At 39.9% G+C, this 23,903-nt stretch overlaps 1 protein-coding gene across 1 annotated transcript in view; it reads right to left on the bottom strand.

Annotated features, from left to right (window-relative positions):
- The window catches only part of LOC145988976 (uncharacterized), a 52,130-nt gene extending 29,633 nt beyond the window's left edge, over window positions 1–22,497 (bottom strand). The window contains exon 1 of the mRNA XM_083124279.1: window positions 22,330–22,497. Within this exon, the coding sequence (XP_082980405.1) occupies window positions 22,330–22,497 (168 nt within the window). The remainder of the gene's footprint in view (window positions 1–22,329) is intronic.
- Between the last annotated feature and the right edge of the window lie 1,406 nt (window positions 22,498–23,903).

Here is a 23,903-nt window from a genome sequence, read left to right as displayed (position 1 = left end):
ATAACTGTTGCGAAACAAACATCCCCATGCTATCCTTACGGAGCCACGTCAGTTAAGCCTAACGGATGTCAGTGGTATAAATAACAACCAGACACAGACAACCCGAACTCAGTTAGCTTGGTTAATAAACATAGTAGTTTTATGAGAAGCCTGATTGACATTCTGAGACCCCCAGAACCGAATTCAATACAGTAGTTCCAGTTTTATTTGACAAATACAACTGCCACGACACGGCGTAATTCTCGGCTAGAGGGGTCTGTGCATTGCCGGGGCGAGACGTCATTCTCACTCACTCAGCTGTTACAAAGGACATTCACATAGCGTGACGTCACTCGAGAGTATGAAGTCCATTCCAATACTATACAATACGCGTCAGTTCTCGTAGCACCGGGCAACCTGTGTTTGCGACCGTGCGATTGCAGTTAACGGCCGCTCTCAGTCTATTGGCTTCTTTAATCCAGATTTCATCAGTGCGCACAACTTGGACTACTGTTGGTGTTCCTCATGGCTCCTACCGGTGGCGCCACACCCAAAAACAAAAATTCTTCCCCCAAGCAAAACACTCACTTTGGTTTCGAACAGGGTGGCCCTGTCCGTCATTCCCCCCCACCTTCACCTCTGACAAAAAGGAAGCCTGATTCGCCGCTACAGCAGCCCCAGGACCAGTGGAAAAAGTCATTCAACCCGTCACCTGCAAACCCCTTCAGCCCCTCAGCCACCCCTTCCTCCCAGACACCAGGCACCAACGTTCAGACATCAAACTCCAATGCGACTGGCGTATCTTCAATAGACAGTGTTCCCGTTTCTCAGACTATCAAGCTAGAGATGCACAGAAAACTGGTATTAGAAATTACTACCCTCGTCGCTAAAGATAAAAACATATCAGAAGAAAGAAAATCCATCCTCTTAGAACTGATGAGCAAATTAGAACAAGTACATGAAGAAACAGTGTCGGAGAACAAATCACTCAACGCCGTAAATAAAATCCTTCAAGATAGAAATCACCATGTCCAATCTGCAACCCCTAGAGAAGAAGTATTATACTCCCAGGTTGTATCAACAAAAAAAAACCGACAAACAACAACAAATACAGAAAGCCACATCTACCGTAAAGCACACTGTCTTTATGTCCGACAAAGATAGGAAAATGAGTGCTAAGAAGATACAGGAAATCTTGACCACCACAGTAAATCCAGTGAGGGAAAATATCAAAATCAAAAGCATAAGAACCACAAATCAAATGGTGATAGTGGAAACAGCTTCCAGAGAAGGAGCCGAGAAATTAATTAATAATAAAGATCTTCCTAAACACAACATCAAAGTAGAAAACCCTCGAAAAAAGGATCCACTTCTGATCATATATGACGTTCCGGCCAATAAAGACCCAGAGGAATTTTACAGCCTTAATCTCCAAGAATCAATTCCATATGAAGAATACACAAATGATTTCAATGTGAGATTTAAAACAGGACCCCGTAACAGCAACACAGTACATCTAGTTGTACAAACCACAAGTAAAATTAGAAAAATCCTTCTTCGCACAGAAAACGTATATTTACCGTTCCTATCTCTTTTCATCAAAGATTATATCGTGGTTGCACGTTGCCTGAAATGTGGAGATCTGGGCCACGTAGTAAAATACTGCAAAAACAAACCCTTGTGCACCCATTGTGGAAATGAGAATCATGAACGCCAACACTGTGATAAAAAAACCCAACCGAAAACATGCATTCCATGTAAAAACAGGAACAAAACATGCAATAGTAAAGACAACAAAGACTGCCCAACATACACCCTCATGTGGCAAAGACTAGTGGACAAGACAGACTATGGAGAACACCCCTAAAACAAAACGGAAAAGAAATCCACCAAGTAGAAGAAAAAGAAACGCTAAAAGAGCGGCAGCATACCGACTAAAAAAAGCAATCGATTTAGTAAACTCTTCCACGCTAAACCCAGAAGCTCCCCCCTTCATGTACCCATATAGCACATACTTCAATCCCCCAACCCTTCTCGACCTCTCTACTGAACCGTCCAACCTATCGGAGAATATAAAATTCACTACAAACACCCATTCCATCCTCAACGACCCTTTTCCAACACCTTCTGCCCCAATTGAGGTAATAAAACCTGCTCTGACACGAACACCTACATCTGACACATCATCTCACACACCTCTCACATTCAAGAAAATTGAACTCACTGCAGAAGACACACTTGACTTATATGACACCGATCTCGATACTGACTCGGAACCTCCATCACCCTCGCCAGAACACTCATCCCATCCCTCGGATCCGTACCTAATATATAGAAACTTCGAACACAACTTGAAACTTTCACGCCTAGAAGAGAGAGATATTCTCATTACTGCACTGAGACTACTAGTCAGGAAGAAGCATAGCAAGGGCAAAACTATTACCTTCCCCATACCAGAAGCAGTGGACAGGATAACGTTAAAAACTTACAACCTTCCTACCGACACAGAGGAGCTGCTCCGGCTAACCGAGACAGCTTTCGGACGTCGCGGAGAGTCCCTGGTACTTGACGATGTTTACGCGGACTTTGTAAGGGCACACGGGAGAATGGAGTTCATAGCTACAAACGAATGGCCCCGATGCCACCAATTAGTACGGCACTTATAGATAACGACAAGATACGCGTTGCACAGATCAACACCAGAAGAAGCAAGCTTGCAACACTTGAAACAATCAATTACTGCAAAGAGCAATACATTGACATAATTCTCATGCAAGAACCATACACATCCAAAAACAAAATTCCCTACATACCACTCAACGTTCACACAATTCAGGACCGCAATCAAACCATGGCAGCAATAATTAACCTAAACAGAAATCTAACAATCACCAAAATAGCACAATTTTGTGACACACACATAAATTGCGCTCAAATATCTTCCGAGCATGGTTCTTGGATCCTAATAAATAGTTATTTTCAATTCAGCCATGACATAGACCCATATTTGGAAAAAATCGATCTGATCTGCAATGCGTACAAAAACTACAAGATCATAATCACAGCTGACACGAACTCCTCCTCTCCGTGGTGGTACAGCGAAGAAACCGACACCAAGGGGGTAGCCATGGAGGAATTCATTTCTGAGCACAACCTACAAGTCGAAAATCAGCCAGATAATCCCCCCACCTACAGGGGAAGGGCGGGCGCCTCAAGCAACATTGATCTAACACTCACGAATGCAAGGGCCTTGGGCGATGTCCAAAACTGGAAAGTTATAGATCTCGCCACAACAAGCGACCACAACTTAATACTATTCGACTTAATCTACTTAATCTACAGGCAACATCAGCTTGAACAGACAAACCAGGAGAACATATTGAACTGGAGAAAAATCGATCATCAAAAATTCCTAGAAAAGCTCATTATCCCTGAAAAATTGGACCAACAAAAATCACTCAACACGCTCGCAGAGGAACTCTCTGCAAACATCAGACAAGCAATTGAAAATTCATCACCCAGAAATAACCAAAGGAAAATGAAGAAGAAGCCATGGCCAAAGAAATTAATCAACCTTAAGAAACAAATGCAAAAAGCCAGGAAACTATATCAAAAATCCATCATCGCACAATACAGAAATGCCAACCTCCAGATTTACCGTGCCAAAAAAGCAATACGAAACCGAGCTACTAAATTATAAGACACAACAATGGAATATCTTCATCGAAAAACGTCTGGAAATAAATAAATGGGGCACCCCGTATAAAATCGCTACCGGCAAAATAAAAAAACCGCAAACCATTTCCACCTTAATTAATGACGAGAACAACACGAATATGACAAAGGACTTGGAAGAAACCATCAACTTCTTAATGAAGAATCTCATACCAGACGACAAACCTGAAAACGACAGCGAGGAAAATAAGGATACAAGAAAAATCTATCACCAGCCATATCCAGAATCACCAATATTACCTTTCACTACCCAGGAAGTAGAAAACGAAATAAGCAGCATGAAAATGAAGAAGTCCCCGGGACCAGACGGAATTCCTGTGGAAATAATACAAGAAATCACCCCAGTACTTACGCCTTACATTACTCAACTATTTAATGAGTGCCTTGTTCAGAAGATATTCCCAGAAACCTGGAAGGAAGCAAACTTAATAATCATCAAGAAACATCCAAATAAAGATGAAACCAGGGTCAATTCATACAGACCAATATGCCTTCTCAACGTTTTGGGAAAACTCTTCGAGAAACTTATCCTAAAAAGACTCAAAGAATTTCGCCTGCTCAAACCCATATCAGGGATACAATTTGGGTTCACGAAAGGTAAATGCACTGACGATGCATTACGCCTGCTATCGTCTACAACACAAAACACTCCAAACAAGTACATGGTTGGAATCATGGTGGACATCGCCGGGGCATTTGACAACTTGTGGTGGCCCAGCCTTTTTCAAACACTTAAAAATATGAACTGCCCAGGTACACTCTTCCTACTTCTGAAAAGTTATTTCTCTAACAGAAAAATTAGCATCAAATATCCGGATCTACAAATGAGTAAGATCACGTCAAAAGGTTGTCCTCAGGGTTCCATTCTGGGACCCGAGCTTTGGAATACTAACTTGGAGCCTGCGCTAATGAAACTACAAGACCATCCAGACATAGACCAGATCATAGCTTATGCGGATGACATTATCATGCTCACTTCCGGTAACTCAAGAAGGGAAATCGAAGATAAAGCATCCACTGCAATCAATATGCTATCCAATTGGTGTGATCATGCTAAACTCAAAATAGCTTCGGAAAAGACTCATTATATTATCCTTAAGGGGAAGTTACAAAGAAACCCTCAAATCAAACTCAGAGAAAGAAATTTAAAAAGAGTAAGAGAAGCTAAATACCTTGGCATTACTCTTCAAGAGAAGATGTTTTTTAACAGACACATAGCCCTGGCAACAACCCAGGCCGAAACAACTATAAACAGTCTAGCCACATTGAGTTCAGCAAACTACAACCTTCCACTATCACACATAAAAACATATCTCATTACCATATATAATTCTATTATTTCCTATGGCTCGCCCCTGTGGGCCATGGAAACCAGTAAACAGTACATTAAAAACAGATTGAGATCTTCACAACGCAAAGTGATACTTCGCCTAATGGGTGCATTCAGAACAACCTCAACCCTGGCTCTTCTCATGATTGCGGGCCTACAGCCTATTGAAATCGTTATTAAAACTAGAGCATCAAAGTATTACTTTAGAAATGGACAAGAGGACGAAATCTATAAACTAATTGGAATACGCCCTGCCACGGTACCAGAAATTTACAACCACTTGTTTAGCGTCTGGCAACAGGAATGGACACAAGCTACGCAAGGAAGGAGACTTCACAGCTTCCTTCCAAACATAAAAGAACGACTTTCGATGGACCATTTCCATCCCACGAGAGGTCTCATACATTTCCTAACGGGACACGGTCCCTACGGTCAACACCTAAATAAGCACAACCTCAGACAGACTGATAAATGCCTGAAATGTAAAACCGAGACGGACACACCGGAACATAAAGCCTTCTTTTGCCAGACATCAAACAAACAAATCGAAGATTTAAGACAAAAGCTACCAAACTTCAACACGTACCAGTTAATAAGAAATCCCGAGCACTACGTCACTAAACGACTTAACAAACCTGGTGTCGAAAGAGGAACATTCCCTCTTCAAATCCGGCATCACTCACCTCCCCATTCAACCCCTACCTCCGGAATGTAATATACCCCCCAGAAGATCACAAAGAATCCACCTTCGACAAACTCAACAACAGGACATCCCTCCTCAGGACTAAGATCACCAAGAGGATAATGAAGCAGAACCTCCCACAGGAACATCAAGAAGGAGACACTAATACAGAAGACAGTGATACGCCAAAACGAAAAAAGGTTACGTCTCCTCGGAGAAAGGCAAAGGATAACACTGCAAGGACTCGACCTAGGAACCAACCGAATTTAACCAAGATTCTTCTTTTTCGTTTCTTTCTTAAATTGTAATCTTACACCCTCTTATTTATTCTCGTTACTAAACACACTGCAAACTTCTCTCACTGATTCTTGACAATTCTCTATATTTCCACTACCGAACTTACTAATGTACCCGATACTTCCCAGGAAATCCCTCCCTACTTCTTCCCTTCCTGATGATGTCCCGGGTACCAACCGTCGTACCGATGTTCATCCCAGCCCGACCAACTCTTGCTGGTCTCCCGTAAGTCTCCTTGCATCAGGTACCACTCGTTCTTTCATATCTCTTCCTACTATTAATACGTACATCTCAAAGCCAATAATACTCTCACTATCTCAAACATAACATACTAGAACATAGACCCTGCTTAACATTCATAAAATCGTGTTAATGTCCATTCCTCATCTCATCCATCAACACTAATGCACACGACACACAATAAAACTTATCCTAAGAAAACATTACCCACCCAATTACACACTTATGTAATTTCGTATCTGTGATCATAAATAATATTAATGTTAAACACTAACACTTATTTACTTCCTACTATTTCTAACCTTTATCTTAATCTTCTTACCTTGTAGAATGATGTGAAACCAAATTTGTTCAGGAAAACCGAACAAATTTGGTTCTTCACACTGGGACATTCTTGCCAATGTCACAGTGAATTATTGTAATTAAAAAAATAATGGAAATCAAGGATGAATCAAAGAAAAGCGGGGGAATCCGTAAAAAATTCACGGAACTGACGCCCTGGGTTAATTTTCAGGTACCAGGGCATAAGCACATACCTCCGAAAGTAGCTTGACTACTTTTATCCGTATACATAAAAAAATAATAATCGTTCTATGTAACCATATCTTGTATACTGTTTAGGAAATAAAATTCTTTGTATCTTCTCTAAAACTTCCAGTTTACTTTAGTTTAATTTTAATAGGAACAAGACTTTTTATGTACACTGATACTTCGGAACATCTCAACAGACCCCTAAAATGTTTTCAGAAAAGCTCTATTTATGGTCCTTACACCCCACTCACCCCATTCTGTACAAACCCTTCTTATACAATTATCATACATGATTTATGAACATTTCCTTCACTAGGGAGAGAGCAACCCCCACCTCCACCCATGTTCCACACTTCAAGCACTGCACACGAGTATCTTCAGAATGACTGGGGAGGGAGGGGGGGAGGGGATTAGTCTTGGTGAAAATTACTGATTTAACTGACCATAATAACATAAAACTGATCAAATACAGACCTATTTATTTACATCATGTGAATAAATTGTCATCCTGAAAGTAATACTGGTAATACATTCTGGTGTACTCCATCTTGATAGCGTAACGAACCGTAAAGTTCGTGGGATCTTATGAGTACCTAGAATGTTACCCAATTAGTCAATGGGTGATGTAAATTACTCATCATTCATCCTCTGATGAGAGCACTCGTCATTGGCATGACGAGTTAACGCTTGGCAATGCGAAAGGTACAAAATCACAATAAGGAACTAAACTGCAGAAAAGACAATGGTCACTCGTTGGGTTTTGTGAACCTTTGAACCTGAATCACGGCTGGGTGTTAGGATAATAATTATTAATAATAATTAACTGGTTTGAAAGCAAAATTAGCTAATCTTACTTTTAAACTAAATAACATAAAAAATAAAAAACAACACCCTGGCACCAACTCATCTAATCAAAAACAATTTAAAAACCCATATTATAAAAATTATTATCAAACAAAAAATAATTATAAAAATTTCTACCAAAATAACAATAATAAACAACCACAATACAATAAAAAATATAAAAATACTCACTAATAATAACAACAATTCAAATCACAATAAACAATATAGCAATACCCAACAATAGCAAAAACATAAAAACTTCCGCAAACAAAACTCGCAAAATTCCTCATCTTCAGCTGGGCGAGGCCAAAAAAATAAAAAAAACAACAAAAAAACCACACTGCTCTATTTGTAATTATCCCAATCACTCGGCAGCCACTTGTTTTCAGAACAAAAAGGCTTTAAACAAACAATAACTGCCTATAAAAAATGCACTCAGGTTACCTAACTAGGCCAGTGTAACTACACCTTAGCCACGTCAGATATGACAAGGACTTGGGAATTTATAGGGTTGGAAAGGAATAAAAAGGAACATTTCATCATCTGACCCCATGTACATAAAACTGCCATGTTCCCAACTGTAAAACACTGATCTAAAAAGCAATTTGAGCTCACAGCTTAACACATAAACACGTTAAAAGACTTTTCTAAAAGGCTGTGTGAACACAGGGCTTGACACACAACTGGCGTGGTCTCTCGTAGAATGTCTGAAGCCCTTCAGTTGATGTTCCCGCCCACTACCTTTCCTCTTCTGTATTCAGTGAGCTACGTCATATCAAGTTCAAATTCTTTAATCTCTTGGGCCGAGCTAATCACGGTCGGAGTGTCTCGGAACCCAATCTTTTTCTTCATTTGATCCCCATCGCTTAAACATCTTGATGCACAGGTCGTCGATGTTCCCATCTTTTCTGTTTAGCTTATTACTCCTATCTTTACAGATATATGCCGCTTCGTAAACATTCAGACTTATCGGTTTGTTATCAATCCTGACAATCTCTCATTTCTTAATTTCGTGTTCTTCTTAAATTATATGTTCCGATAACCCAGTTCTTGGTATCCCTTCCTGAATATCTTTATCATGTTCAGCCCATCGGGTTTTCATGCTTCTCCCAGTTTGCCCTCTGCATTCTTTATTACAAACACACTTTATGCTATAACCCCCTTTTTATTCTCTTCATCATTCTCCTTTTCCTTACCATCTTTCTTATATTCTGTGAAATACTTATCTACATTGTATATGACTTACTTGATATGACTTAGCTCACTGAATACAGAAGATGAAAGGCAGGGGGCGGGGGCGGGGACATCAACTGAAGGACTTCAGGCATTCTACGAGAGACCACGCCAGTTCGTTGCACAACTCTCCAACGTGTGCATCTAAATGGGGCTTTTAACGTGTTTGTGTGTCAAGCCCTGTGTTCACACAGCCTTTTAGAAAAGTCTTTTAACGTTAAGCCGTGTGCTCAAATGGCTTTTTAGATCAGCATTTTACAGTTGGGAACATGGCAGTTTTATGTGCATGGGGTCAGATGATTAAATGTTCCTTTTTATTCCTTTTCACCCACTATAAATTCCCAAGTCCTTGTCATATCTGACGCGGTTAAGGTGTAGTTACACTGGCCTAGTTTGGTAACCTGATGAAGGGATCAGTGGAATCCTGAAACGTAGTTTTCGTTAAAATCCATACTCACTGACGTAAGTACCTTTCAGTATCTACATTTTATTGTATACTAACTTATTCAACGTAAGTCGCACAAGCACTAAATATGAATTACGTATGGCAATAACACAATCCTTTAAAAAATAGTATGTATCAGATATTGAAATGCAAAATATATGCTGTCTGTATTTAAAGCCTGTTTTTGGTATTTTACTGGTAAAAAAATATAATTAAACTACTTTATTTCTCTAGTTTTTTATACTTCACTCTATCTCATGTTCTACAAGTATTCTTCCATTACTTTCTCCACTCCTTCTAGCATGAGCTGTGCCATGTTTATTGCCACCATGTCATTTTCCTCTTCCTCATTGTGTCCTCGTCTTGGCCTTTCCAGTTTTGCTTCTTTCTCTTGTATACCATTCTTTTTGTCATATATCTTCATCAGCTTTCCTAATCCATTACCTGCAGCAGATCTACACCATGTGGCCATTGAATTATGACCACCACCGCATGCAGTGAGTCATTTGTTGGTGACCGTGTTTGGTTAGAGGATGCTGCTAGCTGACATGTGGTGCAGAGATACGATGTCGCAAGTTTAGGACATGTAGTAGTTTGAAATGCGGAAACAGAAAGACCAGACAGAATTTGACAAAATTCAGATTGTCGGGCCCAGAAGATCCGCTACATCCATTTCACAAACTGCTGCGATGGTGGGTGTTCAAGATTAGTGTACTGAAAGTGTTCCAAGAGTGGCGTAAAAACTGTCAAACGATGTCTCAGCGGCAGAACTGTATGGAGCAGCAGAAGACTGATGCCAGAGGGGAGCGGAGGATACAATGACTCATCCAAGCCAACAAATGCACCGCAATGCCACAACTGACATCCGAATACAACGCAAATCAACCAGGGACAGTTTCTACCAGAGCGATATGTTGCACACTATCACGTGTGGGGTATGGCAGCAGACAACTACGTCGCCACCCACTCCTGACATGAGAGCATAAGCACAAATTACCCATGTGGTACACAGAACATGGGAATTGGAGTGTGGAAGACTGGAAGAAGGTGTGTTGGTCTCAGTTTTTAGTGCATTCCATGGATAGTCATGTGATTGTTTGGCATAAACAACACAAAACTGTTTTTCCATCTTGCACAATGTCAAGGGTGCAGGCCGGTTGCATGGTGTGGGGAATGTTCACATGGCAAGAACTTGGACCCATGGAACATGTAGAGCATCGCTGCACTGTTTAGCCCTATCACAGTCTCCTACCAGACACAGTACATCACACTATGTTGCATTATTTTGCTGATGGTTCTGGTATCTTCCAGGATGATAATGCAACATGTCGTTAGGCTCGATTGCTACAGGATTGGTCTCAGAAACACTCATGTAACTACCAATATATGGTATGGCCTCCAAATTCACCTGATTTAAATCTCTTAAGAGCATATCTGGGATTGTATGGAGTGACACATTAGGCGCCAGAATCAGTCAGGTCAATCCCAGAACTGAAGGTTGCATTGGACTCAGCATGGCTATCAATACCTGTGGACTACTGCAGGAATCTTGTGGAATCCATGCCACGTAGGATATCGGCTGTCATAAAAGCAAAAGGTGGTCCAACACACTACTAAGTAAATGGTCTTAATTCAATGGCCACACAGTGTGTATATATAGACTCTCTAAAAATTGTATGTTTTTCTTTTTGCGGAGCATCTATATGTAGAATGTATTTCAAAATTAAGAGTTGATGTATTGTGGCAAGTCATTTTTATAGACATCACTTTATTGTGCTTTTATTAGCTTTGTCGATCCTTTTTTTAATAATAATAATAATAGTGAGCATTCCTGCAATTTACATTTGTGGCAGCGTCTACTTATAGGTTGCTTTCCTAGCTTCATAATGCGGCAGAGCATATGTATAGATTGCTTTCTTTAGCTTTATTATGCGGTAAGTCTTTTTATAGTTATTTTTTACATTATTTATTATGAAACGAATTTGAAGTTGCATCTATATAGATGATTTCTTTTTGGAAGCACTTCCCTTCAATGTAGCCACAGGAAAGGGGCTAATTACTCTGCCTTTTCCCATTTTGTTCATTTCTTTCTATCCTTTGCTCTTTGTCTTGAACAGCACACTGTTCATGTTGAGTGCAGGTTCTTCAGTATGAAGGAGTGTGGAGGACAGAATACAACTAGAATGAAGTCGCAACAGAATGTTCCACAGCATTCTTCAAGTGACTTTGGTTACCAATGCCTTCATTCAACTCTTAACTCATTAAGGTACATGGCCGTATCTACTGCCTTCTTCAAGGTCAATTCTGGATCTGACAATAATCTAACACATACACTTCTTATACCAAGAATAAATACGTCGCAGCATATGGAATCAATAAGATCACCAAAAACACATTTTCAGGCTTGTTCTTCGATTTGTACAATGAAATCAGGATTACTTTGATTACATTTCTGCTTTGTAAGGAAAACTTATGCCTTTCAAGCACGACATACTGCTTGGGCTCATAGTGCTGGATCAATAATTGTTTAATCTCAGCGAGACTAAGCTCCTATATGGATTTTCGTTGTACAGTCACGGACACTTCTGGGTTGTAACGATTACATTGTCTCCCAATGGGACCGTTACAACCCACAAGTGTCCGTGACTGTACTGGATTATGCAAATCAGCATACGTTCTGTGCCCAATTGCTGCTAATAAAACATGTTCAGCCTTATCGTCGAGAATGTCTGAAGCTTTGCGGAAATGTTCGAATCTCTCGAAATATTTGTTCATGATTCCCTGCTCTCTGCAGAATTCAGAAAATTTTGACCACTTTTGCATGATGTACAGAAATTTTTACCTCCAACAGACAGCTTGAATAGAAATCACAGGAAATATGTAGAAATTACGAGAAAGAAGTAGAAAAATGACGTTCCTAACATCCTCATCGCCATTGTTGAGTGCAGGTTCTTCAGTATTGCAGAGTGTGGAGGAAACAATACAAGTAGATTGAATTTACAGGCAAAAGTGTGTAATTCACAAACTCATCAATATGGTATGCATAAACAACTTACATCATAATACAGACACTACACGTCCTTTCCTTCTCATAAAGGACGATACAGATTAACAGCATACATGATGATAGAGAGACAGTACAGCAACGTTAGATAATGTAGACAGGGTTCCCATGTACACCCTAACTGCATCTTCCCCGAGATTTCCCTGTTTTTTCCAGAATCAGCACATTTTTCCAGAGTACTCAATACCCAGAACATTACTATTCTAAAGATATTTTACAATGTGCTATTGTGCATCTGTTTTATCAGTAATATTACTAATCTGATATATTTATTAACAATCTGTAATTTAGTGCAATATTCTGCCATCTTGTTATTCATTTTATGAATACAAACATGTAATTAATGTATTGGTTTTACAAAGTAAATGTCTAAATAGGTAGTTCCTTTTCAAAGGCAAAACCCACCACCATCACCTGATTATATACATTAATTAAGGAGGCAAATTCAACCACCATTCAAGAAGCACTTGCAATTTTATATCAGTACTTTATCAGTATCAGCCAATAACAAAACAGTATTTATGCATTTAATTAAGGAGTAAGGTCTTTTGGGAATTTTCACACTTTCTTACAGCATACAAAATAACAAAATAAATTTCAAACAACCATCACAAACTTTGGGAGGTGACTCATCACGTCAAAGTCATTGCTAATTTACAGAGGTGATAGAACATTTTGACTTTAGCTTTCATAATGGAATGGGGCAGTTACGAAAACCATGTGCCTGTTTAGCAGCCTCTTAGATAGGGAAGTCAGCTGAAATTTTCAAGATTCTCTAGAAGCTTCAAATCTCCCAAGTGATTCAATTGTCGTACTGTCCAGCATTTCAGTGACACTGGAAAAGTGAAAGATGGGCCCAGCAAGGGTCAGCCATGTACTATAAGGACTGTGCAACTGGAAAAATCATCATACGGCATCAGTGATGGTCTGTGAACTGACCAGTCCCAAAATGTCCATGTCTCGTATGTTGCAAGTGACCTAGGACCGAAAGTTTACAAACAACATACAGACCACTTTCTAGCCTCTGACAACAATAAAGGCGAACTGTCTACTGGATGATTAAGCATCAATTGGCACAGAAGAATTATCATGGAGGCAGCTTTCAACTTGCAGAATGACAGGTTGTATACCACATATAAGGGTCCAGAGCACATTCTGCATCAATCGTGGTGTAATGGGAAATGGGGCATTGTGATAGCATCACTGAGCTCCTTTTCTGCGGGAAAGAGGAAAATACATCAGTTTGAGTGTGCCAGGAGACAGTCCTGGAGACAATTGTCAAGGATGTAAGCAATATTATTCCATTGCCAGGAGTAAGTTTTCAGCAGAATTGTGCACCAGCTCATATGGCTCAAACAACCCAACGTTGGCTTGAGACAAATGTGCTCAACTTTATTTAACTCTTTCGCTGCGGTCGTCGCTTTTATGTACAGCATGCCAGGTGCTTTGCTCCGCGGAAGTCGCATTATTGCAAGTTCATACTTCCACTCGCTGCGGGTGTCGCATTTCCAAAGTACGTCGCTTTTAGTAGCCTTCTGACATATGTTGATAGTATTTTGAACTATTTGAACTTGTAGTTTTGTATTTATCCCTATGATGTTGCTAATTACGCCTCCCTTTAGAATTCTTTGACATGCGAGCATTGAGTACTCTGACATGTCAGTTTCAAATGCATGTTCAAATATAAACAACATGGCTTCGTCAAGTCGTCAACACTTGTCTGATAATGATGTTACTCAACTGTTATTTGCCGACTCAGAATCAGAAGGTGAATTAAGTTGTGATGATAATAGAGACAGTTTTTATGAGACTTCAAGTGGTGACAGTGATTGTGTAGTGTCTGATGAAGAATTTGTACCGCCATCATGGAGGAGAGTGCAAAACAGCATTGATCTAGGTGCAGGAATTTCAAAATATCTTACCACCAGGGACTACAGAATGGCTTTCCAGTGCAAGGAATGACTTTTGTAAGTTCTCTATAACATATTTTGCAATGTAATTGTGTAAAATTATTGTTTCTAAAAAAAGTTTGTAAAATTATTGTTTCTAAAAAAATGTTGTTTTTTTTTTCAAAATTTCAACATTTTTCAAAATATCATACAACCAGGGACTACAGAATGGTTTTCCAGTGCAAGGAATGACTTTTGTAAGTTCTCTCTCATATATAATGCAATGTAATTGTGAAAACTATTTTTTTTATAAAAAAAAACTATTTTCAAATTTAATTACGCAGCCAAGGGATATTGTGTGCCAGAGAATTCCGCAGCGAAAGAGTTAATCTTCAGATGGATCATCTGGCAGCTCATTTATTTAATCACCCCCTACTTAGGTATAGTTGGAAATTAAGAAAATCCCAAGACCGGAAACGATGAAAACTGAAGCTGCAGTTTAACAAGATTTAGACTTGCTTTTAATTATTAATGCATGTAAAAATTATTCTTATGAAATAAAGGGAACAAATCTCAAAAACAAATCTATTTTAGATTTCCAAATATTCAATTTTATCAAATCACAGTACAGGTATATAACATAAGTTCACTATACTGTAAAAAGATAGCAAAAGTTCTTGACCAAAAGTATAATTTCTTGACTTTTTCTTGACTCCCTTGACCTGTCCGTCGACATTCTTGACTGGTAGACGCCCTCTTATAATATCAATCTGTGATGTAAAATAAACACATATCTAACGCATACATCTTGAAAATAGTTCATATAAAGCAAGTTAGTGAAGTTGGAATTATAACTACAAGAACAAAAATATTTTAGTCCTTCAGATGTGCTTCATTGGGACTCAATGATAATTAGATGATTTTCCCTGAGTTTTTCTTTTCTTCAAATTCCCTGAGCATACCAGGTTTTCCAAGTGTGTGTGAACCTTGTATAGAGTAATAAAGTATGGCGCAGATCTTTAGTCGGTATAGGACAGGTCACCACAATGCTGATTGTAATGAACATGTGGTGCTCTTGCCATCTATAAGGGCTCCTGTGTGAAACTAACCCGCCATTGGTAGGCATGTTAGCATTGCGCTAACATTGAAATTTATCTGCTTGTATATCTGCTCTAAAATATGAAAGCTCTGAGACCCAGTCTACCTGGCATTTTTGTTTTGTTACGGGGGGGGGGGGGGATAATAAGAGGGTTATTTGGAGCTGTACCTTGATCCTGTCGACCAACTGCAGGACTGTCTTTTTTTTTCTTACGGTTTTTTCGTGAATTGTGTTCGTCTTCTTGTTTTTAAGTGACTTTTTTCATGATGGACAATACTCATACCTTGCAATGGTTAATGGATAATACAAACTATGAAAGTGTACGTGACTAGCAGTGTGATATTCTTTATTCAGAAGATAGGGATGTAGAGCAGCCTGGCATGAGTGACCATAACAGCAACAGTGAAGTATCAGCCGTCGAAGATGACAATCAAACTCAAGGAAATGTTCCTGGGACACAGTACACTGGATGTGAACAACAATGTGGAATATTCACACAAAGAACAAACAATGACATTGAGAACCAAAAAAGATCAACAAAATTTGAAAAACTGGAGGTGTTAGCGTCGTTCTAACATGTCAACCATTCAGCATTACTCTGACAACAGTCGACCAACGCAGGGTTAACAAGGTATACCTTGATCTCTTAACAAAAATACTATCACAAGGTTTTGTATGATACAACAGAAGATGATTTAAGTTATTGTAACAACCCATGATTTGTGTTGCATGGATATATTGTGTACAAAAAACTAATCATTGTTCGAAATGACAAGCTTTAGCCTGCACACATGCTCTAAATCTCTGTGGCCACTCATCAGAGATGGAAATCTGCCACTGCCTTCACAAGAGAGCACTACAAACTTGCAATACTGGAGTGTGCATCTTCTTGCAAGCAAAGTATTAAATTCCAGACCATAATTTGTAAAATTCCGGACCATAATTTGTAATCTAGAGGGTTGAGGTCTGGACTGCCAGATGACCAACCTGAGGGGGAAATGAAGTCAGATAAAATGAGTCTCAAGCCACCACTGGATTGTTCATGTCTCATGAGCTGGTGCAGAATCCTGCAGAAAGCTCTACTCCTGACCATGAAAGAGGGGGTTGCTCAGATTGATTGATTGATTTAGTTTATTTTACTTCGCGTTTTGTGCCTCTTGGCTAATTTGCGAAGATGGGGATGGGTGATGAAATGATGAAATTGATGAAGTGACATTCACAAACAACCAAGCCCGACCGGGATTCGAACCCGGGACCCTTGGCGTCGCAGCGGGGGTTGCTCAGATCCTTGCCCATTGTGTAGATGACTGTCTCCTGGAACACTCGGGCTGATATTTTTAACCCCCTTTATTGCAGAAATGGAGCTTAGTGGTGTCAACATAACTCACCTCCCCCACATCATGACTGAAGCAGGATTATGACCCCTGTGGACCCTTCCCACTACCTTCTCATGAATTTGTGGCATTCCACTGTCATTTTGCAAGTTGAAACCCTCCTCAACAGTAAAACATTTTTTCCATTGGTGAACAGAATTCTTCTGTGCTAATTTACTGCATCAGGAGCCATGGTGGTATAGTCGGTAGGACATCTGACTGTCATGCGGGAGACCCGGGTTTGATTCCCAGGGTGGGTGATCTAAGGTTGGAATTCTTCATGCCTTGTTACCAAATGAAGATTCAGTCTGGGGTCACTTTGGAACACATGAGACATGGACATTTCTTAAATGTTCAGTTCAGGTCCATCACTGATTGCTTCCATACAGGATTTCTGCGCATGCAGGCCACCACTGATTTCACCAGTTGCTTAGTCCTTGTGTCAGGGTTGGCATTTTGCCCGGGTTTTTCAGTTTTTTCAGATAAAACCAAAGCAAAACTGGGTTTTATTGGGTTTTTTTCAGGTTATGTTTAAAAATATATATATTAAAAATGAAATATTTTTTTCCCCTAGTAGTAATGCATTGTAACATTCAATTTGTATTGCTTTATACCCTGTCCCACATATCTCTGGAGCACGTGAACGAAAACAAGTCTCTGTGCAAGTAGTAACGCGAGATGGCTCCACCAATGAACACCGGAGAGAGAAATGCATAGCAGGGAGGGGGGCAAGCGACTGCAGTTATAGATCCACCAAGCTTTCTGAAACCTCGGAAAATATGCGAACTAACCGGCCTCCCCAACCCCCTTCTTTCACCCCCGGTGTTTTCTCTGGTGCTGGTCGGGCAAGGACCTTCCCACTTCCGCTGACACAGTGTTGCTAATTTTACTCTCTTCAAGAATTCGAGGAGTGTTGTTGATGTGCGCACACGTGTTTTTGAGTAAGTGTAAAATGTCGAAAGTTGTGCACAGCAGTGAATGAAATTTGCTATTACGAATCATCGAGAAGTGTGAAGAAGAGAAAAGAGACCGGTGGAATTATCCTCGTGATCAACCCCTAAAGAGAGCAATATATCTAACGGGACAGTCTGAGTCATTGCTTAAAAAACTGAAAGAGCGAAAAAAGATTTACAAACCCCTGACCAGAAATTGTCAACTCCTGGTATACAGAGACGTGCTCGACAAAATAAGATTGTCATTGACGACATGGAAAAGTGTATACTGCGAAGGAAAATCCATGAAATGTACGTAGTGAAAAGAGAAGTTCCTACAATATTGAAACTTTTAGCTATTGCTAAGGAATAAATTAATTATCGGGGGGGGGGGGGGAATTACGGAAAATTATGAAACAAATAGGCTTTAAATTTAAAAAATGTAGAAACTCTCGCTTAGCTCTGGTTGAACGAAGCAACATTGTGGTTTGGAGAGCAAGATATCTTCGTGAGATCAACAGATTCCGCAACGAAGGGTGGCCTGTTGTTTACATTGATGAAACTTTGATTCATCCTAATTACAAAGTAAAAAAATGTTGGCAGAGAAGATGTGTCAGGTGCAGGGGCGCTGACTTGTCAAAAAAATTGGGGAGCTCTGATTACTGAAATAAATTAAATTAATGAATGACTCACTCTCTTCCTTTATTAAGTTTTGGCCTCAGTGTTCGGAATCTCGTAAAAGCCCATGAATTCCTCCAAAATATCAAAATTTTTATTCACAGTTCGAATGCAGAATATTAATTGTAATTTTTCACGGATGCATATATCACAAGTTTTGTCAACCATAATAGCAAAATATTCCCGACTTTCAATATCTGGTACCACGGAGCGCAAAAGAAGATCTCCCTAACATATCAATGATCTCGTTCTGAATGTCATGTCAGAGCCATTTGTAGCCCGAAGCCCCGAATGTCCCATCCACTACCCTAGTTCATGCACATCGTCTTTTGAAAACTCTTTTTAGTAAACATTTTAACAATACTCATAATTACATACTAAGTATAAAGTAATAAGTCATATGTTTTGCTGTCTCTGGTCATAGCCCCCCAAAGTTGATGGTTTAGCGGTCTCAGACCCCCAAAGTTGATGGTCTAGAACATTTCAAATGTGTATTGAAAGTTAAGTTCATGTGGCGCAATTCAGAGCAAACTTTACAAGAGAAGCAAAATAATACATTAGATCCTCTCAAGCAAAATTATTTGGGGGGGGGGGCCCTCTGCCCCACATCGTTAACATTGGGGGGGGGGGGCTCGAGCCCTCCCAAGCCCCATGGAGTCGGCACCTATGGTCAGGTGTCTTCACAAACGACAGTCCGGGGCAGAGACTTATCATAAGTCATGCCGGGGGTTCCATGGGGTTTGTTCGAAACGCACTTTATATATTTCAGGCCAAAACAACTTCTGGCGATTACCATAACGAAATGAATTTCGAGAACTTCGAGAAGTAGTTGGAACAGAAACTTATTCTGAATCTCCCACCTAGAACTGTCATTGTTATGGATAATGTCTCCTACCACTCAATTCAAACCAATTAAGCCCTGAACACAAAAAGTAAGAAACTAGAGATTAAATAGCTATTAAAAAATAACATCACTTTCGATATCGAACAAACAAAGCCAGAATTGTTGCTGAAAGTAAAAAAAATAATCTTCCTGATCTGGTATATCGAGCTGATACAATTTTGAAAACCCACGGTCACCACGGCCTTCGACTTCCATCATATCACTGCGACTTGAACCCGATCGAGTACATATGGAGCACCATAGTTCGAATTCGGACCTCTCCGGCATGGACACCTTATAATCTGTCTCCAGGCCAACTGGAGGCAAAAACCCAAAAGTAAGTTGCTTTTTTTTAAAAAAAAATATATATATATATATAGTTTACATAATTTAGAATATTAATCTTGTGTGTTTAAATTGTTGATATCCTTCTGCGAGACAGCAGGCGTTTTTAACTTTAGTGTCCCCCTCCCTCCTCTCTCTTATGCTATGTTATTTGAATGACCACGTCTACAAACGAAACTTAATATTCGGCCTGCATATTTGTTTACTTGCAAACTTTTCACGGCACACGCCCACTTCTAGATTTGGCAACACAGGGGGAAAACACGTGTTTCTGCCATCCCTTCCCTTGCCCCAGAGTTCCCGAGCTCCCCTCCTAAACATTCGACACTAGCGCCACTTGTTTCTGGCCAGGGTTTCAAATTAAGTTGGTGGATCTATACCAGGCTTCACAGTGGCATGTACTGCTTCGCTCTGCCCACTCTATTTCCTTCCCCTTCTCTGTTGCTATGCACACCCTTGCTCCAGAAATAACTGTGACAGGGAATAGTTGACTGAATCAAATACTAGTTAACAATTCTGTTAACATAATCTGTTCTAAAATATTCGTCCAACAGTTTGATTCTACTCTTCCAGGAGGGTGTAACAGTTAATGCTGTTGCTTTGTGATCAGTTTTCAGGGTTGCATTCCCTGAGGAGGCACATACTTTGGTGTACGCAAGAATCAGACTACCAGGGAGGCAGGGGGGTACAAAGTATGTTATGAGAGTGTTTTGTTTCTGGTAGTCAACACAGTACTCCATGCTGGCATCTTATTATAGGTGAGGACTAATAACATTTTATTCTAACTATAGAAATGCCTACGATCTCAGAAGTCCTTGGTTCGAATCCCGGCCTGGGCATGGGCATTCTTTGTCCCCCTTCATCAATTTCATCATATCATCACTTGTTCTCATCTTTGCGATTAGCCAAATGTGGCAGAAAAGAGGAGTAAAATAAAGCATCAACCAGTGAAACAAACAAGAGAAATACATATGTATGTGTATGTGTGCTTGGATGCAGCATCATCGTTTATGAACATAACACAATTTTGAGTAGTTGTTATGATGAACACATTAACAAACAACACTGTAACATATCAACTTGAATAGTGCCGGAACCTTTCGTCCCAGGAAAAAAAGCAATAACTAACTTCTTACAGATTTAATTTTATCAATCAGGTTTGCTACCTTTTCCCACCATAATGATACTCAAATTTAGGCATGTTAAAGTATATGTTTTTCAAGATTAAGCACATTTTTAGTTAATACGATTAGTGAATATTCCATTCTGAAGTTCGCCAGCCACGTGGCGGAGTGGTTAGCACATCGTGCTATGCTGCCAGGGGTCCTGGGTTCAAATCCCAGCCAGGGCATGGATGTTTGCGAGTGTCCATTCTTCAATTTCATCATAACATCACTCATACCCATCTTCACAAATTACCCAAAAGTGGCACAAAAAGCGAAGTAAAATTAAAAAATCAATCAAATCAGTTTATGAAATAAATATTAATTTTTGAATCCAGTGTTGTGCCTATGTTGGAATGAATTATGCTACATCTACAAACACATTTTTATCTCATTTATTTCATATGCCATATCTATTCCATTAAAAAAAAGCATGGTAGAGCTGAAGCACGCAAATGAAAACAAGTCTACGCAAGCAGTAACTCGAGAGGGGAAGTGAGTTCAGCTACCAGCCGTTTGCAGCATCCAATACTGCTTTCCTCCGCCAACTCGCTTTCTCCCCTTTTCTTCCGCTTTGCGCGAATTTGCTCCACAGATTCCACAGAATATATATCCGCGAGGGAGGTGCTTATATTTTGGAAAGTGATATTGACAACATTCATGTCTCGTAAAAATTCTACACATAAAAAAATATGGTTATTAGTATTGTGTAATTATTACGCACCACACCCACGCACTACATGACTTCGCTAAGAACCACCGACAAATTTGACACTATAGATCTGCGGTCCTAAACCTTTGTGCGACCGCGGTCCGACAAATTCTTTCTCTCAAAAGCTGACGTCCCGATTCCAAGAATTTTACTCGCACAAAACCTAATATTTTCAAAACTCTATACATTAATTAGATTTAAATTAGTTGGCAACCAGCGGGTCTTAAAAATCTTGTAGTTTCCTTGGAGCATCAACATTTTGATCATTGACAATTCCTGTTCATCAGTAAAATATTTGGTAATGAAATCTCCTGCATAAACTAAATTGACAAATTTCAGGAAACTTCTCGCGGTGCGGCGATCGAGAAACTCTGTTAGAGTTGGTGTTTTAAGTCCACTTTATGCACAGTAAGGTTAATAGGGGCTGAACCTAGTTTAAAGTGGGAAACGAACATACCAGTATATGCCTCCACCGGGTAACGAACCCCGGGACCCCTTGATTACAAGGCCAGACCGCAACCACTGTGCCATCGGGAAGCCTCAAAAACCTATGATTAACACAGATTAACACAAATGTGCAAACAACATTTATTTTCTTAATAACTTTTGTCAGTTGAGGCCTTTTTTTGGGTGTTACGAGCGCTCGAAAATTGTATGCAGCCATGCATTTATTTTTCCGGCCAGATAACATAATGTTACTACTCAACAGAAACGGAATCATGCTAGCAGGGAAGCTGACAGGGATTAACCCTTCGCTCAAATCGTGCATTGCTAAAGGTATATAAATGTGCTACAACAAATTGAAAGCACCTTCCTGAGTTTTTTAAAAAAACACACTTCTTCTTTGTACTCCTTTAAGTTCACCCGACTTACCCTGTAAGCACGTGATGGGACTCGTTTCGCTTTCGAAACAGCAGCCTGTTGTGTTCGTTTTGACAGAAGAACCTTGCAGTTGTGAAACGGGTCTTCCTTGTCGCACAACAGTTTTGCTACCTTGTGTTGTGACGTCAGACGACGAATACCTACGACGTTAGGTTCCATTAGCATAAATACAATGAAAAATTATTATTTAGGCTAAGAGAACTAAACATAGCTAACCTGACCTAACAACGTAGGCATTTAGCCTAAAATTAAAAAGGTTCTCCCGTGACGTCAGAACACACGGTTGCTCAAATGTTGTGCTATAAGTAAAACACTAAACCCTTGCCCCCTTCCTTCTCACATAGCCAGCGAGGCTTTGGTGACGCAGCGACTGCAAGCAGCTGGTCTCTTATCGGGCACCGCGCAGACATCAACACCTTATTGTAAATTGCCAGTCCTGCCGGATCTACAACCCGCAAAACCCCGCAGTGAAGGCACATGTAGGATATGTGATTTTCGATGCCGGACATCTTGGAGGTGATGTGATCAGCAACCCCCCCCCCCCCCACGGGTACCATTTGATTTGATGCTGGGTGGACCCTGAACCAGCTTTTTGCGGGGACAAAGCCGGAAAAATTCCGACCTTAGATCAAATCAGGCTCAATTTCATGAAAAAATAGTGTCATATATGTATATCACATCACCACCGGTGTCGAAACCGGGAGGAAGGGGCAGAGGTGCCTGAGCCCATCCAGTTCTCGTTTGACCCCCTTACATATTACATAACTTTTGCACACAGAAACTTCACACACAACAGGTGGGAAATTACGCAGGATTCTGCTCTGAAATGTGCAGAATCAATAATGTACTATCACGCGGTTTGAGTGACTTTCTTGTGCTTATGGGTTTACTATTTCAGCATTTCCTTTTTCAAACCTACAATGAATTAAGGAAAACGCATGGCATATTATGAATGAATATGTGCGAGAATAGAGGAAGAAGCATGGGAATACTGCAGTCTTCATGCTCTTGAATTAGCCAGTCCATTGCAAAATAGGCTCCTTTGTTTCTCTTCGGAAGAGTCAAAAGCGTCCTCGCTTAGATGAAGATTTTATCTTGGGCCTTCCTTTCTTATGCAAATATGTGTGAGCGAAGACTTACTTTAGAACAATGATTCCCAATCCGGGTGCCGCGAGATATTTTAGGGATAAAAGAAACTAAACACAAAAGAAATATTATTATGAAGTAGGCAAAATAAATATTTTGAGAAATATTATGCCAATGGTGAGGCAGCGGGAGCTGTCTTTTTACCTGGATTGGCAGAGGAGATCAATGGACGTAATTTTGCGTTATCAAACATTTGCAATCTAAGCATCAATCTCAAGTCTCACATTAATAAAACAAAACTCTTTTGAGTCATATCCATTGTGGTAAACTGTATTCTGTTCTTATATTTTCTTTCAATAAATGAATAGTATTAGTAGTGGAGTAGATAATTACTTGACATTAAATTTAACTTGCTCCTGATAACATATTCCACTTCGATTTTAAGATTAAATATTGGGGGAAAATATCTAACAAGGGTG

This window comes from Lepisma saccharinum, chromosome 6 (genome assembly GCF_977018435.1).
Source record: "Lepisma saccharinum chromosome 6, izLepSacc3.1, whole genome shotgun sequence".
NCBI classification, from domain to species: domain Eukaryota; kingdom Metazoa; phylum Arthropoda; class Insecta; order Zygentoma; family Lepismatidae; genus Lepisma; species Lepisma saccharinum.
The sequence above is the reverse complement of the archived record's forward strand: the minus strand, read 5'-3'. Positions and strand labels throughout refer to the sequence as shown.